The following is a 25,378-nucleotide window of genomic DNA, read 5'->3' on the forward strand; positions in this document are numbered from 1 at the left end:
CATCCCGCGGTTGATTCCTCTTTTATTGCTGCTTTTTATCAGCTGTGTTATCGCCACCCTGATACTGGTTGGGGTGTTCTCTGCTTAAGGTGCATGGCAAGTGTCCAGCTTGCATGTTTGGCATGCAGCGCATCCAATACGGAAATTGACTTGTCAGTAGTCCAGTTCTCTCAACCGTTTTGGATTACAATATTACCTGAAAAATAAATGACTGATATTTCTTACTGTGTGTGTTATTAAATTGTGCATCCTTTGGGTGGAAATAGTAATGCCAGCAATCCGGCTTCTCTGTTTGCTGAAAAAAACTGAACTACATCATAGCAGCATTGCTATGACATTACTGTACCAAGACTAAGTCATTTTGGTAACAACAAGCTTACTGTATAACAGAGGTGATGCATGAAAGAGGCACAGCCAGACAGATGTGCATTTCATCCTCTAACATGAAGAACTGTGGTTGCTTTAATTTGCCAAGTTGATATAGCCCCTTACTGTATGTGGCAGTGAGATGTAATCATCATAATAAATGTGTGGTGCATTATTTTTTTTCCTGGAAGAGATTATGATAATGGAAAGGTCATGCGTGGTTGTTTTGTCATGCACACTTGTTTTGTTCTCACCTGCAATTAGAGAACTAAGTCAAGAGGAAGGAGGAAAGTAGGAAGTAGGATGCACACAGTTGAGAGGAGACAAGAACACGGATCTCCCAGTCTGTCTGTGCACGCAGAGCCCCAATTGGTTTGTTTGTATGTACTTTGAGACAGACAGCGTATGCAAAGATCTTTTTAATTTGCATTGCTCAATGTCATCTATATTTGAATTTACTGTGGCAATAGTCTGTGAACACGCCGCCTATTTATGATCTTCGCTGGCTATAAATGTGGTGCGCTGATGTTATTCTGTTGCTCTGTCAATACACTGTGTGGGTGTGAGACTGTGTAATTCCACACAATGTATTCCCATCATCGTGTGTATCTGAAGACAATTCTTTCATTTATATTTTAACTCATTGATGCTGGATGTTGCGTTGCACAACATTAGCCCTGGTGCCTGGAGCTTCATGACGCAACATTCAGGCTCATGAGATTTAAGACAATTTTATTAAAAATCTTGGTATGTTAGGGCTAAATGAGTACATTCTAATGCAAGATGAGGGTCTTAACGTTTAAATGCAGCTCATTGCATGTTTTATGTGTTTCAGAGGCTGAGATATTTTGTTTTTTATAGACTGAGGGCAATTTTTCTTAAAAACGGGCTTAGGTATTCAGCAGCCTTTTTTGCAAGTGCTTTAGGCATCAATGGGTTAATGTTCTACTACTTGTGCAAATAGAGTTCCAACAGCAAGGGATCTTCTTCTATATAGGATGCAAACTAGTAGCTTGTTGTAACCGACAGACAGACAGAAAGACATGAAGAGTTAAGATAAGTTATGGATGATATATATATATCTCTCCCTCTCTCTCTCTCTCTCTCTCTCTCTCTCTCTCTCTCTCTCCCTCTCACTCTCGCTCTCATCTTCAGTCTGTTATTATGAGACTATGATTGGAGGCTTCAAAACAGACTATGAGTGTGTTACAATACGCGACCTTGCTCCCTCCACTTGTGTTTGTGGCCTCGCCCCACCTCCTTGCCCCTCCTCTATGGAGAAAACGATAAAGTTTCCCAGCTGTCAGCCTAGCCACAACAACTTTTGAGGGACTGTTTTTCATTCACCATCCCAATTGCAAATGAGAAAAAGACTTTACAATTGAGCTTTTACAAGATATTGAAATATAATGCTGTTGTCAGTGATGTCATCATGACATATTACTTCCTGGTACGAGGAAACAAGCACAAGTGGAGACAAGGTCGCATATTGTAAGGCACTCTATATCTCTGATCTTGAGTGAAGGGCAGACATACAGCAGAATAGTAGAGACAACACCATGGCGACATCAGATTATTCAGATGGCCTGATTTGCTTATGGTTCGGCTTGAGTGACAAGGGCAGTGACTGCTTGTGATACCGGTTAGACATGGGAAAGTCTGGCAACATTCATCAAATCATGCGGTGAATGAACCACACAGTCAGCCCCTCAGCTCTGCGTGTGTTCACACTTCACCTCACCTGGCTGGCAGGTGCATTAGAGATGATCCATTGGTTGCTGGTCAGAATAAAAACGATAAAACTCTCAAACTCTGTCCATTTTGCTGTAACTTAACAGTATTCAAAACATTTTCGGTCTTAGACCTTATACAGAGTAATAAATTGCACTGATAATTCAACACTTGAATTAACATCTTCTAGATTGCATTTGGTCTTCTTTAAGTGTTAAATGAACAGTGCAATTTTACTGCAAAATGGTTCGTTCACTGATGAAATACCCGATGAAGCTCTAAGACAAAAACATTGCGGGGGGGGGGGGGGGCTTTTTGGGCCTTGATTTTTGTGATATGGCAGTTCAGACAGACAGGAAGCAAGCGGGGAGAGAGAGAGGAAAGAGTCGGCAAAGGACCCAAGCCGGAATCGAACCTGGGTTGCCGTGTAGTAGTGCGTGCCCTACCATGCGATGTGAGCCACGGCAGGGACAGTTTAATAGCCTTCCAGCTGTGAAATAGGCACATGTGAGATCAGATGAGATATGGACAGTGATCGCCTTCTGTCTAGGAGTAAGGAATAGGCTGCATTTGGAATCTGATGAATGCCCCTCTCTCTAACACTGTAACTCCTCTGAAGTTGAAACCTGAGCAGTGGATTATTGCTGGTGCATTAGCATCACCCTAGACACTCTGCTAGGCTAGGCTAAAAGCATTAAGGAGATGTGTCAGGAGGAGAATGGGAGACCAGAGGGAACGACTTTATAACACTTCAAAAAGGGCATTCAGCAAAGCTGAAAGGATTTTATTTAATTCTTATGATGTAATAGCAATAGCATTCTACCCCATGACTGCTGTATGACGATTGAGGTCCAATGATTTTAGGCCCAATGCAGATCTCTAGCATGTCTTTATATGTGCTAGCATTATGCTTGTCTATTAGCATGGATCACGTGCTGGGTTTTACTACCAAGATTGTTAAGTAAGTTTTTAGATGCATCCTAGTAGCATCTCTTTAACAGGTTATGTCCGTCAGTCTGTCGGTCCGTCTGTCCGTCCGTCGGTCTGTCCGTCTGAAACACATTCTCTAATTGTAATTCCCTCCTGTGTCCACAAGGTGGCAGAGTGCATAGACAGACGCATCTTTGTCCGCCTGTCGGACTTGTTCTTTTCCTCATTAAACACACAGTGCTTCAAGGGTTATTGTGGTTCAGCCCTTCCTAAGGCCAGTATTTGTAGTGCTCTGTCCTCACGCTGTACGTGGGGCTTCACTAATACGTAGACCTGATTTAAATACACTACTCTAATTTTCAGGTTGCATGTCTGGCTCAGCATTGAATCAATGTATTTGATGGTCAGTGTCAGCGTCTGTCTGTTTACTACACAACACAAAAAAGAGCTGTATCCATGCATTATATATTTTAAAAATGGGAAAATATACTACTCAAGGGCATTACTGTTTGTGACGCACACACACACACACACACACACACACACACACACACACACACACACACACACACACACACACACACACACACACACACAAACGTATGCACACACACACACACACACACACACACACACACACACACACACACACACACACACACACACACACACACACACACACACACACACACACACACACACACACACACACACATCTATAGGTCATTTAGTCCCTCTCCAGCTGTTGTGTACAGTGCCCACCCAGGTCTGGGGCTATTTTTGGTGGTGTTTGCATTGAGGGATGGAGAGAGAGAGAGAGAGAGAGAGAGAGAGAGAGAGAGAGAGAGAGAGAGAGAGAGAGAGACAGACAGACAGACAGACAGACAGACAGACAGACAGAGACAGAAGGAAAGAGAGGGAGGGACAGATGCAGAGAGAGATGAAGGGAGCAAAAGAGAGAGAGAGAGATGGAGGGAGAGAGAAGAAGGGACGGATGAAGAGAGAGAGAGAGAGAGCAAAAGAGGGAGTGTGGGAGGGACGGATGAAGAGAGAGAGAGAGAGAGAGAGAGAGCAAAAGAGGGAGAGTGGGAGGGACGGATGAAGAGAGAGAGAGAGAGAGAGAGAGAGAGAGAGAGAGAGAGAGAGAGAAAGCAAAAGAGGGAGAGTGGGAGGGACGGGGAGTAGTCGGGGCCGGGCAGTAGTACTCCATATATAGTCTGGGATCTGTAATTAAGGGGAAATGACAGGGGAGCAGCCAAAGGAAAACTCCTGCCCTGCCATGTTAAACACTGGGCTGAACACAGGCCACTTAGGTAAGGTACAGGATCAGGGCTTATTCTGGCCCACTGCAGCCTACCAGTCTGCAGAGAACAAGACACGAACAGGGAGTAAACTGGGGAACTGAGGAAAACGGAAAGGAGATTTTGAATAACATAACATAATATCAGATGGGCTATTGAAAGATACATCCTAGCAACAGCTCCAACTTCCTTATCAGAATGGTAGCAATGCTCATATCGACTCCAGCTACACCTTAATTTCCGTCAGGCTTAGTCAGCAGACAATATGAATCAAAACACAGGGCGCTGCTGATTGATGAAAGATTTTCAATAATAAATCATATGATATCAGATGGGCAATTGCAAAATACATCCTAGCAACAACGCCAACTTCCTTAAAGCACAGGGCACCAATTTATGAGTAGACGATGGATGTAGAACATTCACTTACATTCGGCATATGTGTCACATAATATCACATGGATTATAGGATTACATATTACAGGATCACAGGGCGTATGGTAGCAACAACCTCATCCGCCTTATCGGTATGTTAGCAACAATCCTATCTGCTGAAGATACTGTACGCCTTAATTTCCTTCAGGATGAGTGGAGACGCTAATCTATTATGTACACAATAACCGGTTCTCTAACTCACCGAAATGGCCATTACTTTATCTTCTGTCATAGTTAGATTCAAGATTCCTAGTTTACCTAGCATGAAGGTATCAAATAGTCATGACATTAATTTGCCATCATAACCTGATCATTTATGTGGAGTCGCCAAAATGTTTTGGAACATAAAAGTGGGAGTGACATATCTTTGGAATAGATTTGCTCCAATGTTTTGTTTACATAGTAGGACAGGGTCTGTTTACCAGCTTGCTAATTGCAAAAATTCTTGACTACGCCTCTGTCGTGGATCTTAGCTGTTGCCATGGTAGCGTGCTTGGAGACAAAGTCTAGTGTATTCCACCATCTCATCACTGTGGGGCCTGTAAATGCTAAGTGTTCAGTAGAAAAATGTAAAGCACTGACAATGGTAAACACAGAATGATGTTAACCTAGTGGTCTACACACAAGGCAATTCCCTGCCAGGGGGGTCTAATGTCAGGCCATAGGGCTCTTGAATTGATGCTCTGATAAATCACCATGATATATAGATTTATTGGGCCTATTGGTTGTAGTTCTACCCTGTTGGGTGTAGAGGGACTTGACAGAGAAAATTTTAGCCCACCTCTCTGCCAGTGACCCACTTGTAAATGGGCGTTGTGTGTAGCCTGTTCCCAGATGCTGGTCCAGGTTGTTTTCACATCATCAGCTGCTAATTACTAAATAAACTGAGGAGAGGGACATCAAAAAAGAAATTAAAAATCTGAAGGAGAACATTTCTTGCCCCTACCTCATATTGATGTCGGTCTAGAGCAGCTAAGCTAAAACAATTAATAAGGGCTGATTTTTTTTACCCATGGCTGTAGTTGTGTGAGACCACAGCTGCCATGCTATGAGATATGAAGGTTAACACATTACTGCACAGTATCATTTGCTGTCACATGTTACAACAGCTAGACCGATGGTCTTCTCCTACACAAACATTACGGCCGCATTGACTATGGATAATGTGCCTTAAGAGTGCCTTAAGAGCTTTCAATGAGCTACACGGAACAGGTGCAATACTGGACTGCTATACTGTGTGTGTGTGTGTGTGTGTGTGTGTGTGTGTGTGTGTGTGTGTGTGTGTGTGTGTGTGTGTGTGTGTGTGTGTGTGTGTGTGTGTGTGTGTGTGTGTGTGTGTGTGTGTGTGTGTGAGTGCGTGTGCGTGTGCGTGTGCGTGTATTTGTTTTCACACTATGCCTATGTAGACTGCATCAGAAATATGTCTCCATTGGTACCGTAGATAAACTTGTGGTTAATAGATCAGTCGTTGGAGAGCAGGACGGTCCTTTGGAAAAGAATGACAAACATTGACAAAAGAATGACAAACATTGGCAAAAGAATGGCAAACATTGGCATGCCATACATTTCCCTACCACTCAGAAATAAAATATTTCAATAATATATTAAAATATTGCGGCCTGCATGTCACTTCTCAGGATGTTGTGTCCTCCCATCCTGGAGCTTGTTTTACTGTTTGCATTCTCTGCAACACGAATGCACACGCACACGCACACACACACACACACACACACACACACACACACACACACACACACACACACACACACTGGCACACACTCCTAAGCCCTGGGAGATCCGTGTTCTCGTCTCCCCTCTAAACGCACACACACACACACACACACACACAAACACACACACACACAAACACACACACACACAAACACACACACACACAAACACACACACACACACACACACACACACACACACAGGCATCTGCCTATTTAAAGTGCAGCAAGGATCAGACAGACAGGGCTGCTATTCCGGGAAGCTTGTGGCATTCGCTGGCAATCCTCGATAGCTGCTGAGGACTCCAGAGGGGGAGCTGGGCTGGCCCAGGTCTGGTCCACACGTGGCTCAGGCACGGCCCAGAGGTGAAGGCGTCTTGTAGTGCTAACAGCTCAGTCAGCTGCTCTGTTTTGAAAGCCAATTATGCTTCCTTCTCACATGAATTGTGTGAAAGGGTGTGTTTGTGTGTGTGTGCGTGCGTGCGTGCGTGCGTGCGTGCGTGCGTGTGTGCGTGTGTGTGTGTGTGTGTGTCTGTGAGAGTGTGTGTGTGTGTGTGTGTGGGGGGGGTGGTTAAGTGGTTTTTCAAATTGGCCTCAAAATGGTCTTAAAACATAGAATCACAGAGAGGTTTTTCCTTCTGTGCGACCTCTATGGCCGTTGAGCTGTGCCACTTTCCGATGTCATGAGATTCAGTTACAGTACGGCAGGATAGCAGCGGCATCACTGCATGCTGAGAGACCCTCTTCCTCGCTCTCCCTTGCAGCTCTCCCCCTCCCCTCCCCTCTTCCCCCTTCCTCTCCTGTCCCTCCCTCTTTAGTCCTCTCCTCTCTCTTCCTCTCTCCTCCTCTCCTCTGCCTCGGTGGTGTGTGTGTGTGTGTGTGTGCAGCACACAGAGCCAGGGCGTGTGCTGGCTCGCTGCTGAAGCCTGTGGTCAGTGGGGAACAGCTGCATGTGTATGTGTGTGTATGTGTGTGCGCAGTATGTATCCTGGGGTTTTTGTGTGAGGGCCTCAGTTGAAGAGACGAAGTCTGTACGTATGTGCGTTAGAAGAAGAAGAAGAGTGAAGTACATGCGACTGCAGCTGAGAGCCTGATGTAGCCACTGCATCCCTGAGCGACAGAGAGAGACAAAGAAAGAGGATGGAATGGATGAATGGCATGGATGAGGAGGAGGAGGTAAAGACCTCATCTCTTTCAATCCCACCCTCCCACTCACACACCCATACACACACATTTACACACACACACACGCTCTTGCACACACCCTCCTCCTGTCTATCTGTGTCCAGCTAGCTGATATAGAGGGGGGCAGTGCAGGGAGGGGCTCACTGATAGCGATAGCTGTGCTGCACACAAACAGTTGCTACTAGCCGTGAAGCTCCGCATGCTGTTGTTTACCTTTGCACTATTGATGGGCCGGTTAGCGTTCTGTCGATGTAAACAACGTGCCTTATTCTGCTGCCGTATGTGCCTGTACCTTTAGTTTAACTTAAAGCAGAAGTGCAGTGCTGATTAGACTGATATTTGTTTACTGATATTTTATCACTTTTTTGACATTTTGACTTAAGATGGTTGTTTGAAATGGATGAATAGAACATTCAGCAATATTGTGATTTGTTATTTTTTGTTCGGTAAGCCAGCAGTCTTGCTCGTCTCTTAACCGTAGTCCCCAAAGTAGAAAATTCTATCAGTATTTTTTGTTTGTTTTATTTTTCATTTTTCATCAAGCAAGGCAGCAGTCACGTTCGTTGGTTGACCACAGTCCTCCTCATATGTTTCTTTTGAGGTCTGTGGTGATTTCCTGCTGGACCCCGAGGCAGCCTTGAACTCCAGTCCAGCATCAGAGTTCAGACTTGAGCGTCAGCTAGTAGCCTAGTAAACTAAACCAAACTCGACTGGCAGAATGTGTTTTTTTATGCCTGGTGGGTTGGTCTAGCTTTGCACCATAGGGGATAATGGTAACTTAGCCATGAATCTGTTTTTTTTTTTGTTTTTTTTTAAATATGCCTGCCGTGTTGGTCTAGCCTTGCACCATAGTGGATAATCATAGCTGGGCCATGAATCTGGCCTGGCTCTGCCCTGTAATTACAACGTTCTGTATAGTTTTGAATTGTGTCCTGAGTTGTTCGGATAGGCTTAGCACTGTGTCTATGGTGCAAGCCCAGACTATACATTTCATGTCATACAAGTCTAGTTTGCCAGGCTAATCAGCGAGGGTTTTCCCTCAAGAGAACTAAGCTACACCTTATCTCTGCTGCTGGCCCAGGAAGGACCCTTTTTGACAGTCTGCCATGTCTGATGACTCAGTCACTGTGGCCAGAGTTTACACGTACTGTCTCTTACCGTGTTTATGTTTGGAGGGAGGGGGTGTAGAATGGGAAGGGTTTCCTTGCTCTGTTTATATTTTTGGGCCAGAGAGGGGTCAGGAGTTGGAGTTGCCGTGACATTAGCATTGCTAGAGTTGCTAACGTGTGGCTAACTTCTCAGGTCATGTCTCAGAGCGTTTGTTGGCTGGTGCTGCTGCCACTGCCTGCGCTTTCATCGGCTATTTTTAGACTCGAAGAACAGCTGCAGGTCCAGTGACCGGAGAGAAAATGCTCTAGGTTTCCCCCTGTACCCCCCACTCACAATTTAGCCTACATACGTGTGCTTTGATTTATTTAGTTTTGCCCAAACCTAGCATCACTTCCTGACAGTCCTGGACTGGTGATGTGGCATAGCCTACAGGGCATTTCCCAGTCAGTGTCCAATGCTGTTGGGATTATTTCTCATTTTTTAGAGACTGGGTTTGTGGGGGGGGGGGGGGCATGCAAAAATGCCCGGGCCTTTGTTTTGGTCTCTGTCCAGCTCTTCTTGCTGACACTTCCGGACATTTTGCTTCCTTCATGTAGTATTATGAATATAAATTTCTCTGTCATTTCTCTGTTTTTGTCTCTCTTTCTCTTTACCTTTCTTCACCTGCTGCTGTTGACTCTCTCTCACTCCCCTATCTTTACTCCATCAATCCTTACTTTTTTCCATTCCCTTCATTCCTCGCTCCTCTTCTTCCGTCCTCCCCCCTGCATTCCAACTGCTCGTAAGTCGTGGAGATGACAGTGGAGTTTGCTAGAGGCCATATATATGAGCCACGTAGCACATGCCCCAGCAAGACAGTGGACCTATAGACAAGCACTCAGCACTTTCCTCTAATACTGTATATACTAGATGCTGTTGTTAGTGCTGTTGTTAGTCATAGTCACAGTGTTGGCTTTTGAGGGAAGTTGTGGTGTGTGTGAGCATTTACTTACATGTGACTTAACATTCATACCATAGGCCATTTTCTCTTGCATTGTATTTCTCTATGCAGTATGGTCTGCAGGGACAGAAAAACAGTGAGTAGAATGTTAAATTTGTCTTCTATTCGGCCATCATAGGCTACATTTTGTATTACACTTTCCTGAGATACATGTAGTTACTGTAATAGTTACTGGCCTTGTAAGTAATAGTAATAACTACGTATATTTTTTATAGCAGAATTCTAGACATGCAGCTCAGTGTTCTTAACAGTTAGATTAACAACAATATTACAAGAAAAATCATGAAATAGTAATAGTAATAAAATATGTATACTGTACGTAGAAATGTGTCAGGTACAGTACATGTTGATTCTGTATTTAGGCCTAGCATCGACCATTAGCCAAGTACATAGCTTTGATCTGATGGCCATATTGTTTTCATTAAGCCTGCTGTAGGTCTTCTGGTGAAAAATGGCAATCTAGGCTGAAAGACGGAAGGCTTAATGAGAGACCAGACTTCAACAGGGACGCCTCAGAGGCGTGATCACCATCTCACTGCTGCAGATGTCATAGCTGAGTAGTAGCCTAGTAAACCAGACCAAACTGGCAGAATATGGTTTTTGCCTGGCGGTCTAGCCTTGCACCATAGGAGATAATGGTAGCAGGGCCATGAATCTGGCCTGGCTCAGCCCTCTAATTTTGAATTCTGCGTAGAGAGTCATTGGGATCAGCTTAGCATGGTGACAACACAGTTTGAACACCAACCATTGGTTCTACAGCTTTGCCTTTGGTGCAAGCTGTAGAAGTGCATTTCTGCTGTATGAAATACATTTCATAGTTAGGCTTGCCAGGCTAATAGTTGAGAAATCTGTGGTGCAATCCAGTGCTGTAGATTGTGAGAGACAGGAAGCCTAGACTTTTAACATGGAACTCAATTTCATTGTGATTGTTTTAACTGACAGAATGTGAAAGTCTGTACATTTGAGCAGATTCTGACAGCAGTATTGTCATTGTTTATCCCATTGACGTGTATTAGAATATGATATACCCATGGTTCATCCAATCACATGCATGTGACATGTCATCTGTCACCCTCTGTCATTTTAGCAGGTGTAGACTTATAGCATTAATTAGATGGTAATAAACAGACCTTAAACACGCAAACGAAATGGAAATGAATACCTCTGGGTATTTTGTGTGATTCTTTTCATAGAAATTCTTTAAATTGCCTAAAGTCAACTACATATTAAGGCTCAGTGAAAAAAGCAGCCCATATTCTTTCCCTCTGTTCATTCTGTCAGTGCATGTCCGTGTGTGTGTGTACACGTGTCTGCATGTGTATGCATCTGTGTGTGTGAGAGAGACAGAAATATAGAGAGTTGTTTGATAAATCTGTTCTGTGTTCAACTGTGTTGGTTTGCTCCAAAAAATATGTACAGTTTGTTCTCAAGTCGAGATAAGCATTCTCTGTTACCAAAGCATTACGTTCACAACAGGACTTTTCTCCTCTATTTTCTATTCTTTTCTGTTATACCCACACACTGCACAACAAGCTGGTATGCAAGCAAATTGATTTTATAACCACACACACACTTGAAAATGTATACTATTGAAGTTCTCTGAGTTTGATTGTGTGTTGAACATGAAGCACGAGTGTGTGAAAAGAGAGAGAGACAGGTTAAGAAAGTGGGGGTTAATGGTGGGTGGGGCTTGTAGTAATGGTAAGTGAGAATACATGGGTTTCCCGTTTGTAAACAACCTGGCTGCGCGACCCTGGCTGCGCACTGTTCAACCTCTGACACTCGCGATGTGAGGAGAGGCAAGATGCTAAGCAGCCAACCACGTGAGCACATTTTTGATTGACAGCAGTTTCCAACAATCAGAGGTTGAAGAGGGACCCCTGGCTGTGCACGCAGACAGGGATTGTTTACAAACGGGAAAACCATGTTGGTATACTGTACATGGGTTCTAAATTGTTGTTTTCTCAGACTGCGCGAAACTAGATGCGCATAACTCAACCTCTGATTGTTAGAAACCACTGTTGGTCAAAAGATTAGCTCACATGGTTGGCTGCCAGTGTCTTGCCCCTCCTCATAACACCGTGTTGATAAACAAAACAAAAATCTATATGGTGAACTTTACTTTGAAATAAAAACATGTTTTAGAATGCTGTTTTAAACTTATTTGTGGTAAACTTGCTTTAACAGTGTTGAATTTTGGAATAGGTATTTTTTTGTAATGCTGTCTGTTTAGTTTTCCCTTGCTTGCTAGTTTTCCTTCAGTGTATGTGTGGAGATAGCTTGCAGGTAGGGTAGCTGATTGCTTAATTGTTTAACGTGTGGTCACACCCCACCTGCCTAGTTAAAAACAGAAGGGAGATGCAGGATGCAAGCAAGCAGGAATGCTATTTTTGTTGCGGTGTGTTAAATTAAAGTTTTAAAATACATTTTTACCTTCCACTCATTTAAAATGCTCAACAAAGAAACAATAGCTTTTTTACAGTAAGGATGTGAATTATTTGCAGTAATGCTCTGTTTTTATTTGTGATAGTTTTACGTGGCATGTTGTTTGCTGGATGGCTGTAGTCCTGTGATTTCACATTTTTAACCGCTTTAGTTTGAAGTTTTGTGAGTAATGGCGGCTAATCTGGATGGCTACTGGGCTTCTGTCCCATTTGTTTTCATTCTCAGAATCTAATTGTGTGTGTGTGTGTGTGTGTGTGTGTGTGTGTGTGTGTGTGTGTGTGTGTGTGTGTGTGTGTGTGTGTGTGTGTGTGTGTGTGTGTGTGTGTGTGTCCTCAGGTGGATAAGCAGCAGCAGAGCAAAGACTCTGTGTTCTTCAGGGATGGCGTACGCCGCATCGATTTTGTCATCTCCTACGTGGACGAGGAACACAAAGATGCAGAGAAGAGGCTGGTGAGTTGTGACGAGAGGCACACATACATGAAATGCATTTTATATATTTTTTATTTTATTATTTGGATTTGATTTCATGGTACCGGGGCAGTTTGAACTGTGTTAATGTTCTGTGATTTTTCCAAGTTCAAAACACAAAACTGTGACTTTATTGATATTAAGTGAGAAGCACAGTAAAACATTTCATTTTTTATGTTATGTATTATGAAAAGCGTTGTACAAGCACAGTACAGCGTTTGGAAAACAGCAGCACCTCATCAGTCCCCTCTTCCTGTCCCTGGCTTGTCTTTTGATCCAGATGATGGCTTATCATTTTATTGTCTAATCAGCTACATTTTATTTCCCTGCATCCGCAAAGATAATATGGATTACCTCTTGGGCCCAGATGATGACCGCCAAGATAGATAAAAAAAGATGAATGTTACATCATTGTATTTGATTGCGTAAACACGGAACATACTACACCAGGTTACGTGTTCTAGACATGTGTGACTGTGTGATTGGGGACAACACATATTGTACATCTTACTATGAGAGTGGCAGAGAAGAAGGAAGTCAGTGAAAGAAGGTCTGGTGGTGATTCTGCATTAGCTGAGACTCAGAGCAGTTTTCCTGGTATTGCTTACCTGCTGATATGTCTTGCATGGGTCAGTGACGCTGCGGCGGTCTCATGGTACCTGCTGCATTAGGGAAAGATCAATAGCTCTGAGAGGAGAGCCTCAGTTGAACCAGCCTTACTGTCTAACACTCAGGCAGACACACAGGACACACTCAGCATGGAATATTAGGGAAGAATAGAGAAGAACAGTTCCTCAAATGAAAGGTTTATTCGATACAGTCTCGATACAGTTTAAAGAGTAGAGTAGAGTAACTTTATTGATTCCGGGGGCAAATTAAGGAAGACAACTATCCTGGGGTGAATTTCTCGAAACCAAAGTTGCTTACTACATTAGCTACTTCGTTGCTTTCAATGCATTTTCCCATTGGCAACTACCGAAGTTGCTAACAGGCTAACAACTTCCCTTTTGAGAAACTCACCCCTGTACTACTCTACCTCTTCATCCTCATCCTGGCACTCTCATTTTCCAAGACACTAACTATCATGACTCATTTGGCACACTCTCCCAAACGTTGTAGATGCACCTCCCTAGAATGTTCGGGTACACTCCATACTCATACTGCACTCTGCATAATCCCAATGCACCTCCTGCTGGCAGACTCACCCTGTCTCACTCATTCTCTTTCCTGCACATCTCTTACACCGTTACACTCTTACACAATCTCTCTCTCTCTCTCTCTCTCTCTCTCTCTCTCTCTCTCTCTCTCTCTCTCTCTCTCTCTCTCTCGCTCTCTCGCTCTTTCTCTCTGTGCTTTAGAGGTGAAAATGGGCCAGGTCTGCACATTATGTATGTGCCAATGGCTATTACGTAATTTGACTTAAGGAGGAGAACCAGAAACTGTGTTGTTGTTTGCTTTATTGCCTTTGACTGGCATCTATTCATGGATGTGCTGATATCCCCACTGTAGCTCGCCTGTAGACCTGAAACCATTGAAACACCGCTTGCAGAAGCAAGGGAAGAGGGAGGGAGCTGTTTTACCCAATGCCAGGAAGAGAGAAAGAGTATTTTGGGTGTTTCAAACTACCTAACCACAGCAGGCTACACATTGGGCTAGGTTACCAATCACTGTCCTTGCAGTTAGAATCACTTGATTTGAAGGTAGACATTTTTGGAACTATAAGTTAGAAAGGACTAAAATGGGTTACACATCATCGACCCAACAATGCAGGAGCATAAACCAGGCATTAGCCAGAAATACTCACCTTTTCCAGCCTTTTTTACAGTGTGCTGTGTGTGTAAAAAGAGAACCGCTGAGAAACGTTTTAGAGACATCTTGGTTGACACAGTCCTCTTCAGCTTTTACAGGACTTGTATGCTTTCATTCCTCTCACAAGTGCGGTTGTACACCTTAAAGTCAAAGGTCAGGACAAAAGTACCGACCTTAATTTCAGGACAAAACACAGTTTGTCTGAATATAGCTTCTGTCTATTCACCTCAGCTCTTCTCCCTGTCACTGTGTTTCCCTTGCTCTCTGTCTCTCGTGAGTGAGCGAAACGGGTGAGTACGGCACAGGACCTCACACCCATGTGCAAACTCCCCGTAGGTGGAAAGTCCAGCTGTCACGCTGCCATCTTAGCCAGGGAAATACATGGCCTCTGTGTTAGTGAATGAAGTGTGTGTTTGTGTGTGTGTGTGTGTGTGTGTGTGTGTGTGTGTGTGTGTGTGTGTGTGTGTGTGTGTGTGTGTGTGTGTGTGTGTGTGAGAGAGAGAGAGAGAGAGAGAGAGAGAGAGAGAGGAGATGGTGTGAGAGAGTTAGTGTTTGGAGGGCCAAAACTCTACCCTAGCCAGGAACACTTTTTATGACAGAGCTTGTTTTTGCCAATACTGGGTCTTTTGCTATTTGGCTATTATGACACTTTCATCCACGTAAATTAGTGAAGTTAGTTATGCATCATTTTATTTCATTGTGCATTGTATAAGGATATTGTTTTCTATTGTGTTTGTGTGTCTCAACAGGAGAGGAGAAAGGTGTATGAGGCGAAGCTCCAAGAATGTGGACTTGAGCTGGAGACAGAAGACAAAGCGGTGTGTGTGTGTGTGTGTGTGTGTGTGTGTGTGTGTGTGTGTGTGTGTGTGTGTGTGTGTGTGTGTGTGTGTGTGTGTGTGTGTGTGTGTGTGTGTGTGTGTGTGTGTGTGTGTGTGTGTGTGTGTGTGTGTGTGTGTGTGTGTGTGTGTGTGTGTGTGTGTGTGTGTGAAAAATATACAATCCCCTTTGCCTCACATATTTTTTGCAATATTTTTGTACTTGGATATTGGATACCGTAGTGTTTTAAGAGTTAAGCACATCGTTAAGGTAATGATGAACAGTCACATTACCACTGATTTTATGTGTGTACTGTATGCATGTGCCTGTCTATGTGCGCGAGTGCCTGACTATATCTTAAATATATATATGTCTGGGTGGGGATCTGAATGGGTTTGAACAGATGGCTAAACATGTAATTTAGGAGCATGGGAAATGAGAATGGGAGCTAGGGAGGAACGAGTAATGAGCTGCAGCTAAAGTTAACTGTTTATTCTAGCAGACGTTAAAGATTAAAGCTCTCTCCCGTGGATATTTATGGATATGGGCATGTCCAGTATACTGTATATGAATGTATAAGTGTGCATGCATTCATGGTTGTGTGTGTGCATCTGTCCGTCTGTGTCTGTGTCTATCTGTCTGTGTGTACGGTATGTGAGAGGACGAATGTGTGGGTTTCTGTAACTGCAAGAGTACTGTGAGTTTGTGTATGTGAGTATGTGTGTGAGTCCGTTCACGTATCAATCAATGTATGCATTTACTGTATCCATTCACGTTAACCCCTTAGCGCATAGCCTATGTTACAACCTTACTGTCAACAAAATTGTAATGGCTATGTCGTAATCTGTTACTTAAGGCTCTCGGTACTGTCATAGCAATGTTGTTATGATGTACTGTAGTTGGGTATTATCAGTAAATAGTGAATAGGCCCGCTGGCAACCCCATCTGAGTAAGAGGCTATGCCATTGCACTAACAGTATATCCACCTGTCCAATTGCCACCGGCAGGAGTCTGAGGACGGCAGGACGTGTTTCCTGAAGATCCACGCCCCATGGGAGGTGCTGGCCACCTACGCAGAGATCCTCAAGATCAAGGTGCTCTTTCAAAAAACATTAACAGTAAAAACACATGTCTTTAGATGAGTCTATTTCACTGGTACCTAAAAACATTTATTTACTTATTGATTTTGAAATTTCTCGTTTTACTCACTGATTTAAAGAAATTCAGACATTTCCATTTGTCAAGTAGTCCACCCCTTCCTGCTCTCGGATTGGATCCTTTCTGTAGGCTAGCATTTTGGCTTGAGTCCCCATGCTCTGTCATAGATTGAAATGGTCATCCCAGGCAGCATGGGATTTCCCAAGCTACTGTTCAGTGTCCCTGGGTACTTTGAAATTCGCTTTTAAATAGCATGTTTAATTGTTACGATTACTATTATTATTGTTATGAAGGTGCCCTTCAAGGTCAATGACATCCCAGACCATCGTGACATCCCGTTGTCCTGGCTCTGCACCCCTTTCCGGCTGCCCACGCACATCATGCACCCCGAGCCCGACTACTTCACTTCCCCCTTCGACAAGAGCAAGGTGGACTTCTTCCTCATCGACGACAAGGACACCTTCTTCCCCCCGTCCGTGCGCAACAGGATCGTAAGGAGCTTATGTTGAGCAGTAGTAGTAAATTAGTAATAGTGGTAATAGTAGTGGGCACTCTTCTTCGTTTGCTAACAAGCTTCCCTGAAATCGAATAGAAATGAATTGACGTTTTTGCAGTGCACAATTGGCACCAGTAAAGGCCCTTTATTCTCTGAGCACACCTCCCTGAAATGACTCAAATGTTTTTTACTCCGTAGAATGAGCTGCCAGTATGCAGTGCACAGTTAATAAAGACTTTGGTATTTGAGGTATTGGAAGTGTCTACAATGGCAGTGGATGTTTTCCTGGCCTTTTTTGCTCCTAATATGCTGCCCTAAAATGCTATTGAAATGAATATGCTCCATGAAAGGACCCGTCATACAGAATGCAGTGCACCGTTAGTAAAGGCTTTTAATATTTTAGGAAGTGTCCTCAAGGGCAGAGGATGTGGTGGCCTGTTATAGTGGCCTTTGAACTGGCCATCGGTGACTGATCGCTTCCTCTCTCCTGGATTTGGCAGGTTTACTACATCCTGTCGCGCTGTGCGTACCAGAACACGACCAGCCAACGCAACGACAAGAAGGGCATCAAGAGGCTGCTGAACAACGGCACCTACACGGCAGCCTTCCCACTGCATGACGTAAGACAAGGAGACGAGAGGAGCAGGCCCACTCATGCTAAACTGACATCCTTCAGTCTGTTGTAACTTTGTTTCATACAGCAGAGTATAGCCAAAATAAATTGACCTTTTAGGGAAGAAAGCTTGTGCTGCTGTACACAATTTGCACTATGCTTTCTTGCAATCTTTATGCTGTTGAGAGAGGATGAAGTGAAACCCAAACACATATTTGTATCAGTTGCCTCGGTTACATGGGACATTTAATTCCGAATTAACTGGCCCTGCCGCGGCCGAGCGGCGGGGCACTCATCTGCCATGCGGCTGACCGGGTTCGATTCCTGGCCCGGGTCCTTTGCCGGCCCTTCCCCGTCTCTCTCTCCACACTCGCTTCCTGTCACCACCTTCACTGTCCCATCATAAATAAACTCAAATAGACCAAAAAAAGAGAATTCAGAATAAAACTTAATTCCGCTTTGAAAACATCATGTAAACTTCAGAATCAAATGAAAGTGCAATGTAAACTCAATGGAACTATTTTATTCTAAATTATTAATTCTGAATTAGAACCATCATGTAAGTAGCGTAGCCAGTGTAAACAAATAAGCAGCCTTCCCCCAGTATGATGTAAGACAAGGAGATGAGAGGTGGTCTACAGAAAAGCTGTTGCATGATTTTCAGTCTGCTTGGAATTATGTTGTTGGAAGGTGCAGCGAAATCCATGTGTTAATGTAAACAATTGTGTGTGTGTTTGTGCGTGCGTGTGTTTGCATGCTTGTGTGCGTGCATGCATGCGTGCGTGTGTGTGTGTGTGTGTGTGTGTGTAATTACATACATGCTGTATGTATATTTGTGTGTGTGGCTAACATTTATGTTTCTGTACGATATATCCACAGTGCAGGTATTGGACGCAGTCTCGAGACCCTAACTGTGAAAACGAGAGGTACAGCCTCTATCGATACTGGGCTCAGTTCTTTCGCTTCTACAAACAGCAGCCACTCGACCGCATCCGGTAAGAACAACAGGATATGAGATGCGCTGGGGGACAAACAAAAGCAGGATATTACTCTAACAGAAGGCTTTGAACACCAGTTTATGACCAATAATGGCCTACCTGGACACAGAAAATACTAGTGTCACATATTCCCATTCACCTGATCGTACTGCGAGTGTAGTTACAGTAGCACAGCTGATTTCACTAATTAGCTGTTCTACCTGCCTGAACAGGTGTGTCCAATTAGCTGATAATTGAAATGTTCTATGCATTACTTGAAGAAATGAAGTTTCAGTTCAGATGCAAAACCCCCTAACTCCATTTCTGAAGACCTGAACTTCTATATTTTTAGAGAACCCCATTGTTGGTTTGGTTTACATTCATGTACTTGATAATACATATGAATAGTTATATTACATAAATTGAAAAAATGCAATTTGGATAGCTTTGTATTAAATAAAAATGAATTAAGATTATTTTCTGAAATGGCACTTAGGGGGGTTTGCATCTGAACTCTTCAAATGTACTATTTGATACTCTTTTGTAGTTTTTTCTGAAATATTGTCTATATTGAAAATTAACCTCAGGATACAACATGTACGTATACGACAGTATACATGCACTACATATATACTGAATACTATGCCCACCTGTTTGTTGTTGACAGGAAGTACTACGGGGAGAAGATTGGCATCTACTTTGCATGGCTGGGCTTCTACACGGAGATGCTGTTCTACGCAGCGGTAGTGGGCCTCTTCTGCTTCATCTATGCCATCACCACGTATGACCAGAGTGTGTGGAGGTGAGCTATGGGGACCAAAGAAACTCGACACAGAAGAACAATCTCTCAGGGGGAAATGCATTGGGCACGGTGTAGTACGGGGGCGTTGCCTGAGGACATGAGTGGATGGAAAATTAACTCCCTTGCGCATGGTCATTGGTCAGTGGGTGCGATGGATACAATCTCCGTACTCCCTTGCGCATGGTCAGTGAGGGCAACAGCATGATGGATAATTTGTGGCCAAATTAACTGCAGCTGTTGGTCATCAGTAATTGCTGGGGGTAATTAAGGACAGCTGACAAACATTCACGCTGTCCTATGACCTGTTCCACACTCCGACCCTCGCGGAAGTGGCATTGCATGCTTCCCTGATGCGTCCAATACTGACCGTAGAAGAAGAAGAATAAAAGTTCCGTACTCCCCTCGCCATCATTTCGTACTACGCTGTTATGACGTCAGTAAGCTCTCCTGTCTCTACTCTCCTTGATGGGGACCTGGCTGAAGCAGAGCAGAGGTCGAGGGAGGGCATGTTCACACTCGTGTGAAATACATGTAACATAACACACATTCTTGGCCAGCTCAGCTGCTCGTAATGCAGTGGTCTCTGCAACTCAGACCTTTTGGAAGAGTTGAAGATGAGGTTGACTGCTCTGAATTTGGAGTTCACGTTTCATCATGTTTTTCATCACACATCATCACACATCGCACATTTCTGTTGGAGATTACAACAGCTCTATCACTACAGTCTGTTTTTTTTATAACCCGATTATGGTCTAAGGACTGAAATATTGCGTTGAATGCAATAGCTGCATGTGCAACATATCTGTTCTTAAGTTATGGCCAAAGATTTTAATCTAATTTGTATAGTAACTGAGGGTTGCACTAAAAGACATAAAGAGATTAAATTCAGCCCAAGACAGGCAAAGGTAATGTTATCTGGAGATGAAGAGTGATAGTAATCTACTATGTCCTGTCCTGTCCTTTGAATTTTATGTCTTTATTACTGACCCATCTGCTTACCCATGTTCTTCTTCTTCTTCTTCTTCTCTCTCTCTCTCTCTCTCTCTCTCTCTCTCTCTCTCTCTCTCTCTCTCTCTCTCTCTCTCTCTCTCTCTCTCTCTCTGCCTACAGTAAGGAGATCTGCAGTGAAGAAGTTGGGGGGCAGATTGTCATGTGTCCTTTATGTGATAAGAAGTGTGGGTACTGGAAGCTCAACTCCACATGCAAGTCTACTTGGGTTCGTGTCACCTCTACCTGCCAATAGCTAAACATCTGACATTCAACTGACCTCCCCATGCTTGTGTACATTACCTCAACATAGCCCTTAAAAATGTGAACCTGTGGTTTTCTGTACTGTAGAGGAATGCTTACACTGTCATGTTTTAATCTTAGTCAGTCTTTTATTTATTCTGTGCCTCTCAGTATTATTCCTAGACACACTTCCTAGAAACACACTGTAAGTCAGACCATGTCTGATCAAGGGTCAGTTTGCCTTGCTGTCTCAGATTCCTTCCTGGCCGAAAACATTATCAGAGGTGCCCCTTTGACCAAATACATGTGATATCAGAATCACAGAGAACATACACTGTGGAAAAATTCAAGTAAAAAGCAGACAAAAATAATACACAAATAGAAAGCAAAGAAATGAACAAAATGGAAGGAAATATGACTTTTTCCTCTATAATTTCCGCTTGTTTTTTCCCATTCCAGCAATCTCACTTGTTTGACAACGTGGGGACGGTGTTCTTTGCTGTATTCATGGCGATATGGGGTAAGACGCTTCCTAATCCCTCTAGCACCACCTGGTGGATTACACTTTTAACGACAGAACTACATGTAACTTTTTTTGAGGCGCCTACATATGGAGAGAGAACAGTATCAATATTAAGAAATGAATGTCACACCACTCACCAATATATTTCGTGATCCACAAACAAATGTAATAACATTCGCAAATATAATTCATACATTTCATGATCCACAAACAAATGTAACAACATTCACAAATATAATTCATGATGCACAAATGAATGTAACCCCATTCACAAATGCCAGCGCAGTTCTATTAATTTGCAAACCGATCTACATATATTCGCAAACCCTATACATATTTGTGACTTCCATTGTATTTGTGTGTGGATTTTTGAGACTGTCCTGACGGTATATGACACACAAATGTGCTCAGCCAATCACATCAGCCGGCGTTCGAGCGTAAGGTTGAAGACATTGCGCTTCTATTACGCAGAGAAGGCTACTAGTGCGAAGCCACCATAGATCTTTATACACCGATCAGAGGAAATAACCGGAAGTAGAGCCATTACTGAAGTGCTCCCTGACGTAAACTCGTAATTGAAGCGTATGAAGTTCCTGACTTTCACATCATCTTTGTACAAATATGTCTGGATCTGGACTAACGTGTGCCGTAATCGGATGTCACAATAACAGCAGAACGCTAAAAATGTGGAAAAAGAGCGTATGTGCGCTTCATAGTCCACAGTTTAAAGAGGATTGTCCTTGTTGTGTGCCCTACGGTGTACACCGCTTCCCCGGCCGTGCTGAGGATGAAGACATTCGCAAGATATGGATTAAAAACGTACACCGAAAGGACTTTGCCCCCAAACAAGTATTCAATGGTATGTATTTTTATTTCTAGGTGGTTAGTGTAGTTAAGTAGGCCTATTGTAAGCCAGTGTCTATGTAACATAAACTGGTGGCAACAATTATTTGGCTTGGCTAGCTAACGCTAGTTACGATTATTTAGCATTCTTTCATTAATACCTAAGTTTCCCCAGGAGTGGGAAGAGCACCATGAGCCCCATGGTTATCTGTTCTGTGTGTCATGGTACATTTGTGTGCTTATTTTCGATTATTTGTGTACGTGTGTGCCCTTTGAAATGAAAATGTGACCCTGGCAACTTAGCTAATTCTTTTGTTATGCTAGCGGAGTTTTGGCAAGGCTAGCCAGGTTACACTGACTTTAATAAGAAGTCAGGCTAGGTTTTGGTAGCACCATGAGCCCCATGGTTATCTGTGCTGTGTGCCATGGTACATTTGTGTGATTATTTACGATTATTTGTGTATGTGTGCCCTTTGAAATGGAAATGTGACCCTGGCAATTTAGCTAATTCTTTTGTTATGCTAGCGGAGTTTTGGCAAAGCTAGCCAGGTCGTGTGACTGACTTCAATAAGTCAGGCTAGGTTTTGGTAGCTTTTGTTTTGTCCATAACCTAGCCCAATTTTATTTTCATCTCATAAATCGACCACCATGTTTGTATTTGTAATAATGTTTGGCATTTTATTGGAAATAAAGTGGCGGGGACAAGCTAGGTTAATCTCAAAAGTGGTAGGCCTATGGACATGTCCCCCAACACCCAGACAGAAAATTACACCCATGTCTGTAACCCTTCCTCAACAAAAGATAATTTTCGCTATCCAACCTCAGTGTACATGTCTTGCTTTGTCCTGTATTTTGTCTAATGTCTGTGAGAATGACTGCAGCCATGGCAAAGATAATTTTCTGTTTCATGTGTAACAGTCAAGCATATTTGTTTTTATCTCATCTTATTCCCACCCTCCTTAGGTGTGTGGAGTATACTTCCCTGACGGCAGACCAACGCAGGAACACCCATATCCCATATTTAATATGGGATATGAATATAGTGTAAGTTTACATGTATATAACAAATAACTTAGTGCTTTTTTTCGTAATTACCTTAACCTATGTTGTTAAAGTACTTTTGGAGCGATTTGCCTCCAGACGTTAGAGACTCTCCCATCTGCCACTACTTTTTAATCTAGGCTTAAAAAGAAAACACACACACATTTTCTTAACTTAGTTCTTGACTCTTAGTTGTTATGCTTTCTCTCCTTTAGGCACTGCTTTTATGTACCTAAATTGCCTTTCAACACTTGTGTCTTATTATTCCATGCAAGAGTCTACATCTGCTAATTGTAATATAAGGCAATGTGAAGTGAGATTTAAAGTGTTCTGTAGGACAGTGGCGTTGTAATTAACTGTTTTAAAAGCTGTTGGTGTTTTTTGTTCCTTCTTATATTTATTCTCAGAAAGCACTATCATGTGGAAGACCACCCCCGAAGAGGAGATGTCTCCAGCCCCCAACAGAGAGACTTGGATTAATGTTGAGAGGATTATTGTTCAATACGGTGCAGAAACACTTGGTTCAGTTATATGTATATATCAATCATCTTTCAAGAAATCCTTCATCCCCTCAGCTGTGACCATACTGAACAAGATATGAACTGTCCAGCTGCAGCATGAATGTATTGTGTGGTCGTCTTTTTTTTTTTTTTTGGTCAAGCCTTGTCTAATGTCTGTGAGAATCACTGAAGTCACGCCAAAGACAATTTTCTGTTTCATGGTTGTAACAGACAATAAAGTTTTATCTAATCTCATCATATCAATGAGAATCAGTGCACCTGACAAAGGTATGACATACTGTATACTGTAGGCTTAAGTGCTAAAGGAAAATGAATTAACCTTAGCGGTTTTGAATTGTTTTATTTACAGTTATTAAAATGCATACAGATAGTGAATTTAATATAGTTCAATACTGTGTGCTTACTCGATGGTGTTTTTTATATGTGCTGAACTGAAAAACAACCTAGCTACTTGTGCTCAATACACTAAATGACTCTTGCTGGTGTGTTTTTTACTAGGCAACTTGTTATTAATTACTAATGTTCTTAATGTCATTTCAATGCAGCTCTTTGTGAGAAATCTGGGCAGCCATGGCCTAGTGGTTAGAGAGTTGGTCTTTCAATCTAGGGGTTGCCGGTTCGAATCCCCCACGACCTCTCCCTACACCTCCATCCATGGCTGAAGTGCCCTTGAGCAAGGCACCTAACCCCACATTGCTCCAGGGACTGTAACCAATATCCTGAAAAATAATAGTTGTAAGTCGCTTTGAACAAATGAAAGCGTCAGCTAAGTGAAATGTAATGTAATGTAAAATCTTGCTGTAGTGTGTTGTGGAATAGACACAGGAGCTGACCTGTGGTGTCCAGTCTTAACAGAGAGCTGGTGCCACTGTCACACATTCAATTTAATTAATCATTATCCCCCTTATATTGATTGGGAAATGTTATACTGGCTTTTTTCATTACCTCCTGACTATACCAGACATCATTTTATCATTACCTCTGCCACATAATATGCGATTGTCTGAGTTTTGCAGTCTGTTTGTTCATCGCTGGGTGCACAGCTTGCCACTAAGGGGCGCCAAATCCTTACTTATTGCTGGAGACGCTACCACAAGGAGAGGACGGGAGGTGATGTCTTCTAAAAGGGCTGTGGTTAAGTAGCCTAAGCAATCAGCTGGTGCAACCCACTGTCTTAACACTGCCTCAAAATATCAGTTCTTGCAAGGCACGATTTACATGGTGAAATTAATGACATGTTGAGGCCAACAAGGCTTTATTTTATCAGTTAGAGGGAAAATGCAGGAAATGGTCAAAAAGGGTGTGTCACATTAAAAAACTGTTTATTTAACTTGTGAGTGTGCGGCACCTCTCTCCTTCTACAATTGCTTTTTCTGGTTGCCAGCACCTCTGTTTCTGGTGTGCGTTTTGCACCTCCACTCATCAAAAAGGGTACTGCAACTATACTGCTCATTGTAACTGGGTTGCCTATTGCCAAATTTGATGAAAGTATATTTCATGAAAGTTTACTAAATAATAAACTCAGATTTTCTGTTATGGCCCAAGTACAGTCATTTTTGCAGCTAAAAATGGCTATTTCTGGAAATTCAAAATGGCAGACCATGATGGAGGAGATCCCCCTTTGTATGTATGAAAAGTGCAATTTTTCCAGTCATAATGAATACTTAGAATTTGATGGTGGTGGTAAATATTCATGAAAAATGTAACATTAGTGAATGAGTAGCATGAATTCTGGAAATAAACAACTATAAATCTTGCAGTGTCCCTTTAATGACAGGTTTAAAAAAAAAAACACACACACACACCTTGCTTTCTGATTAGGCCTAGCCTAGAGAGAGAGTTTCCCCC

At 42.8% G+C, this 25,378-nt stretch overlaps 1 protein-coding gene and 1 long non-coding RNA gene across 5 annotated transcripts in view; both read left to right on the plus strand.

The window, feature by feature from the left end:
• The window catches only part of ano5a (anoctamin 5a), a 58,346-nt gene that overhangs the window by 12,090 nt on the left and 20,878 nt on the right, over positions 1–25,378 (plus strand). For 3 of the 4 annotated variants that reach the window (XM_063197153.1, XM_063197154.1, XM_063197155.1), the window contains 9 exons: positions 12,570–12,683; positions 15,260–15,328; positions 16,334–16,420; positions 16,778–16,975; positions 17,481–17,600; positions 18,473–18,588; positions 19,238–19,372; positions 20,483–20,588; positions 21,062–21,122. In XM_063197153.1, the coding sequence (XP_063053223.1) occupies positions 12,570–12,683; positions 15,260–15,328; positions 16,334–16,420; positions 16,778–16,975; positions 17,481–17,600; positions 18,473–18,588; positions 19,238–19,372; positions 20,483–20,588; positions 21,062–21,122 (1,006 nt within the window). Of the gene's footprint in view, positions 1–7,087; positions 7,670–12,569; positions 12,684–15,259; positions 15,329–16,333; positions 16,421–16,777; positions 16,976–17,480; positions 17,601–18,472; positions 18,589–19,237; positions 19,373–20,482; positions 20,589–21,061; positions 21,123–25,378 lie in introns of those variants that run through there. The other variant, XM_063197157.1, reaches the window with a different exon arrangement.
• LOC134447618 (uncharacterized) lies at positions 21,296–24,009 on the plus strand. Its single transcript, XR_010034617.1, has 3 exons — positions 21,296–21,984; positions 22,932–23,012; positions 23,417–24,009. It is a non-coding gene; the product is annotated as an uncharacterized LOC134447618 (long non-coding RNA).

This window comes from Engraulis encrasicolus, chromosome 4, assembly GCF_034702125.1.
Source record: "Engraulis encrasicolus isolate BLACKSEA-1 chromosome 4, IST_EnEncr_1.0, whole genome shotgun sequence".
NCBI lineage: Eukaryota > Metazoa > Chordata > Actinopteri > Clupeiformes > Engraulidae > Engraulis > Engraulis encrasicolus.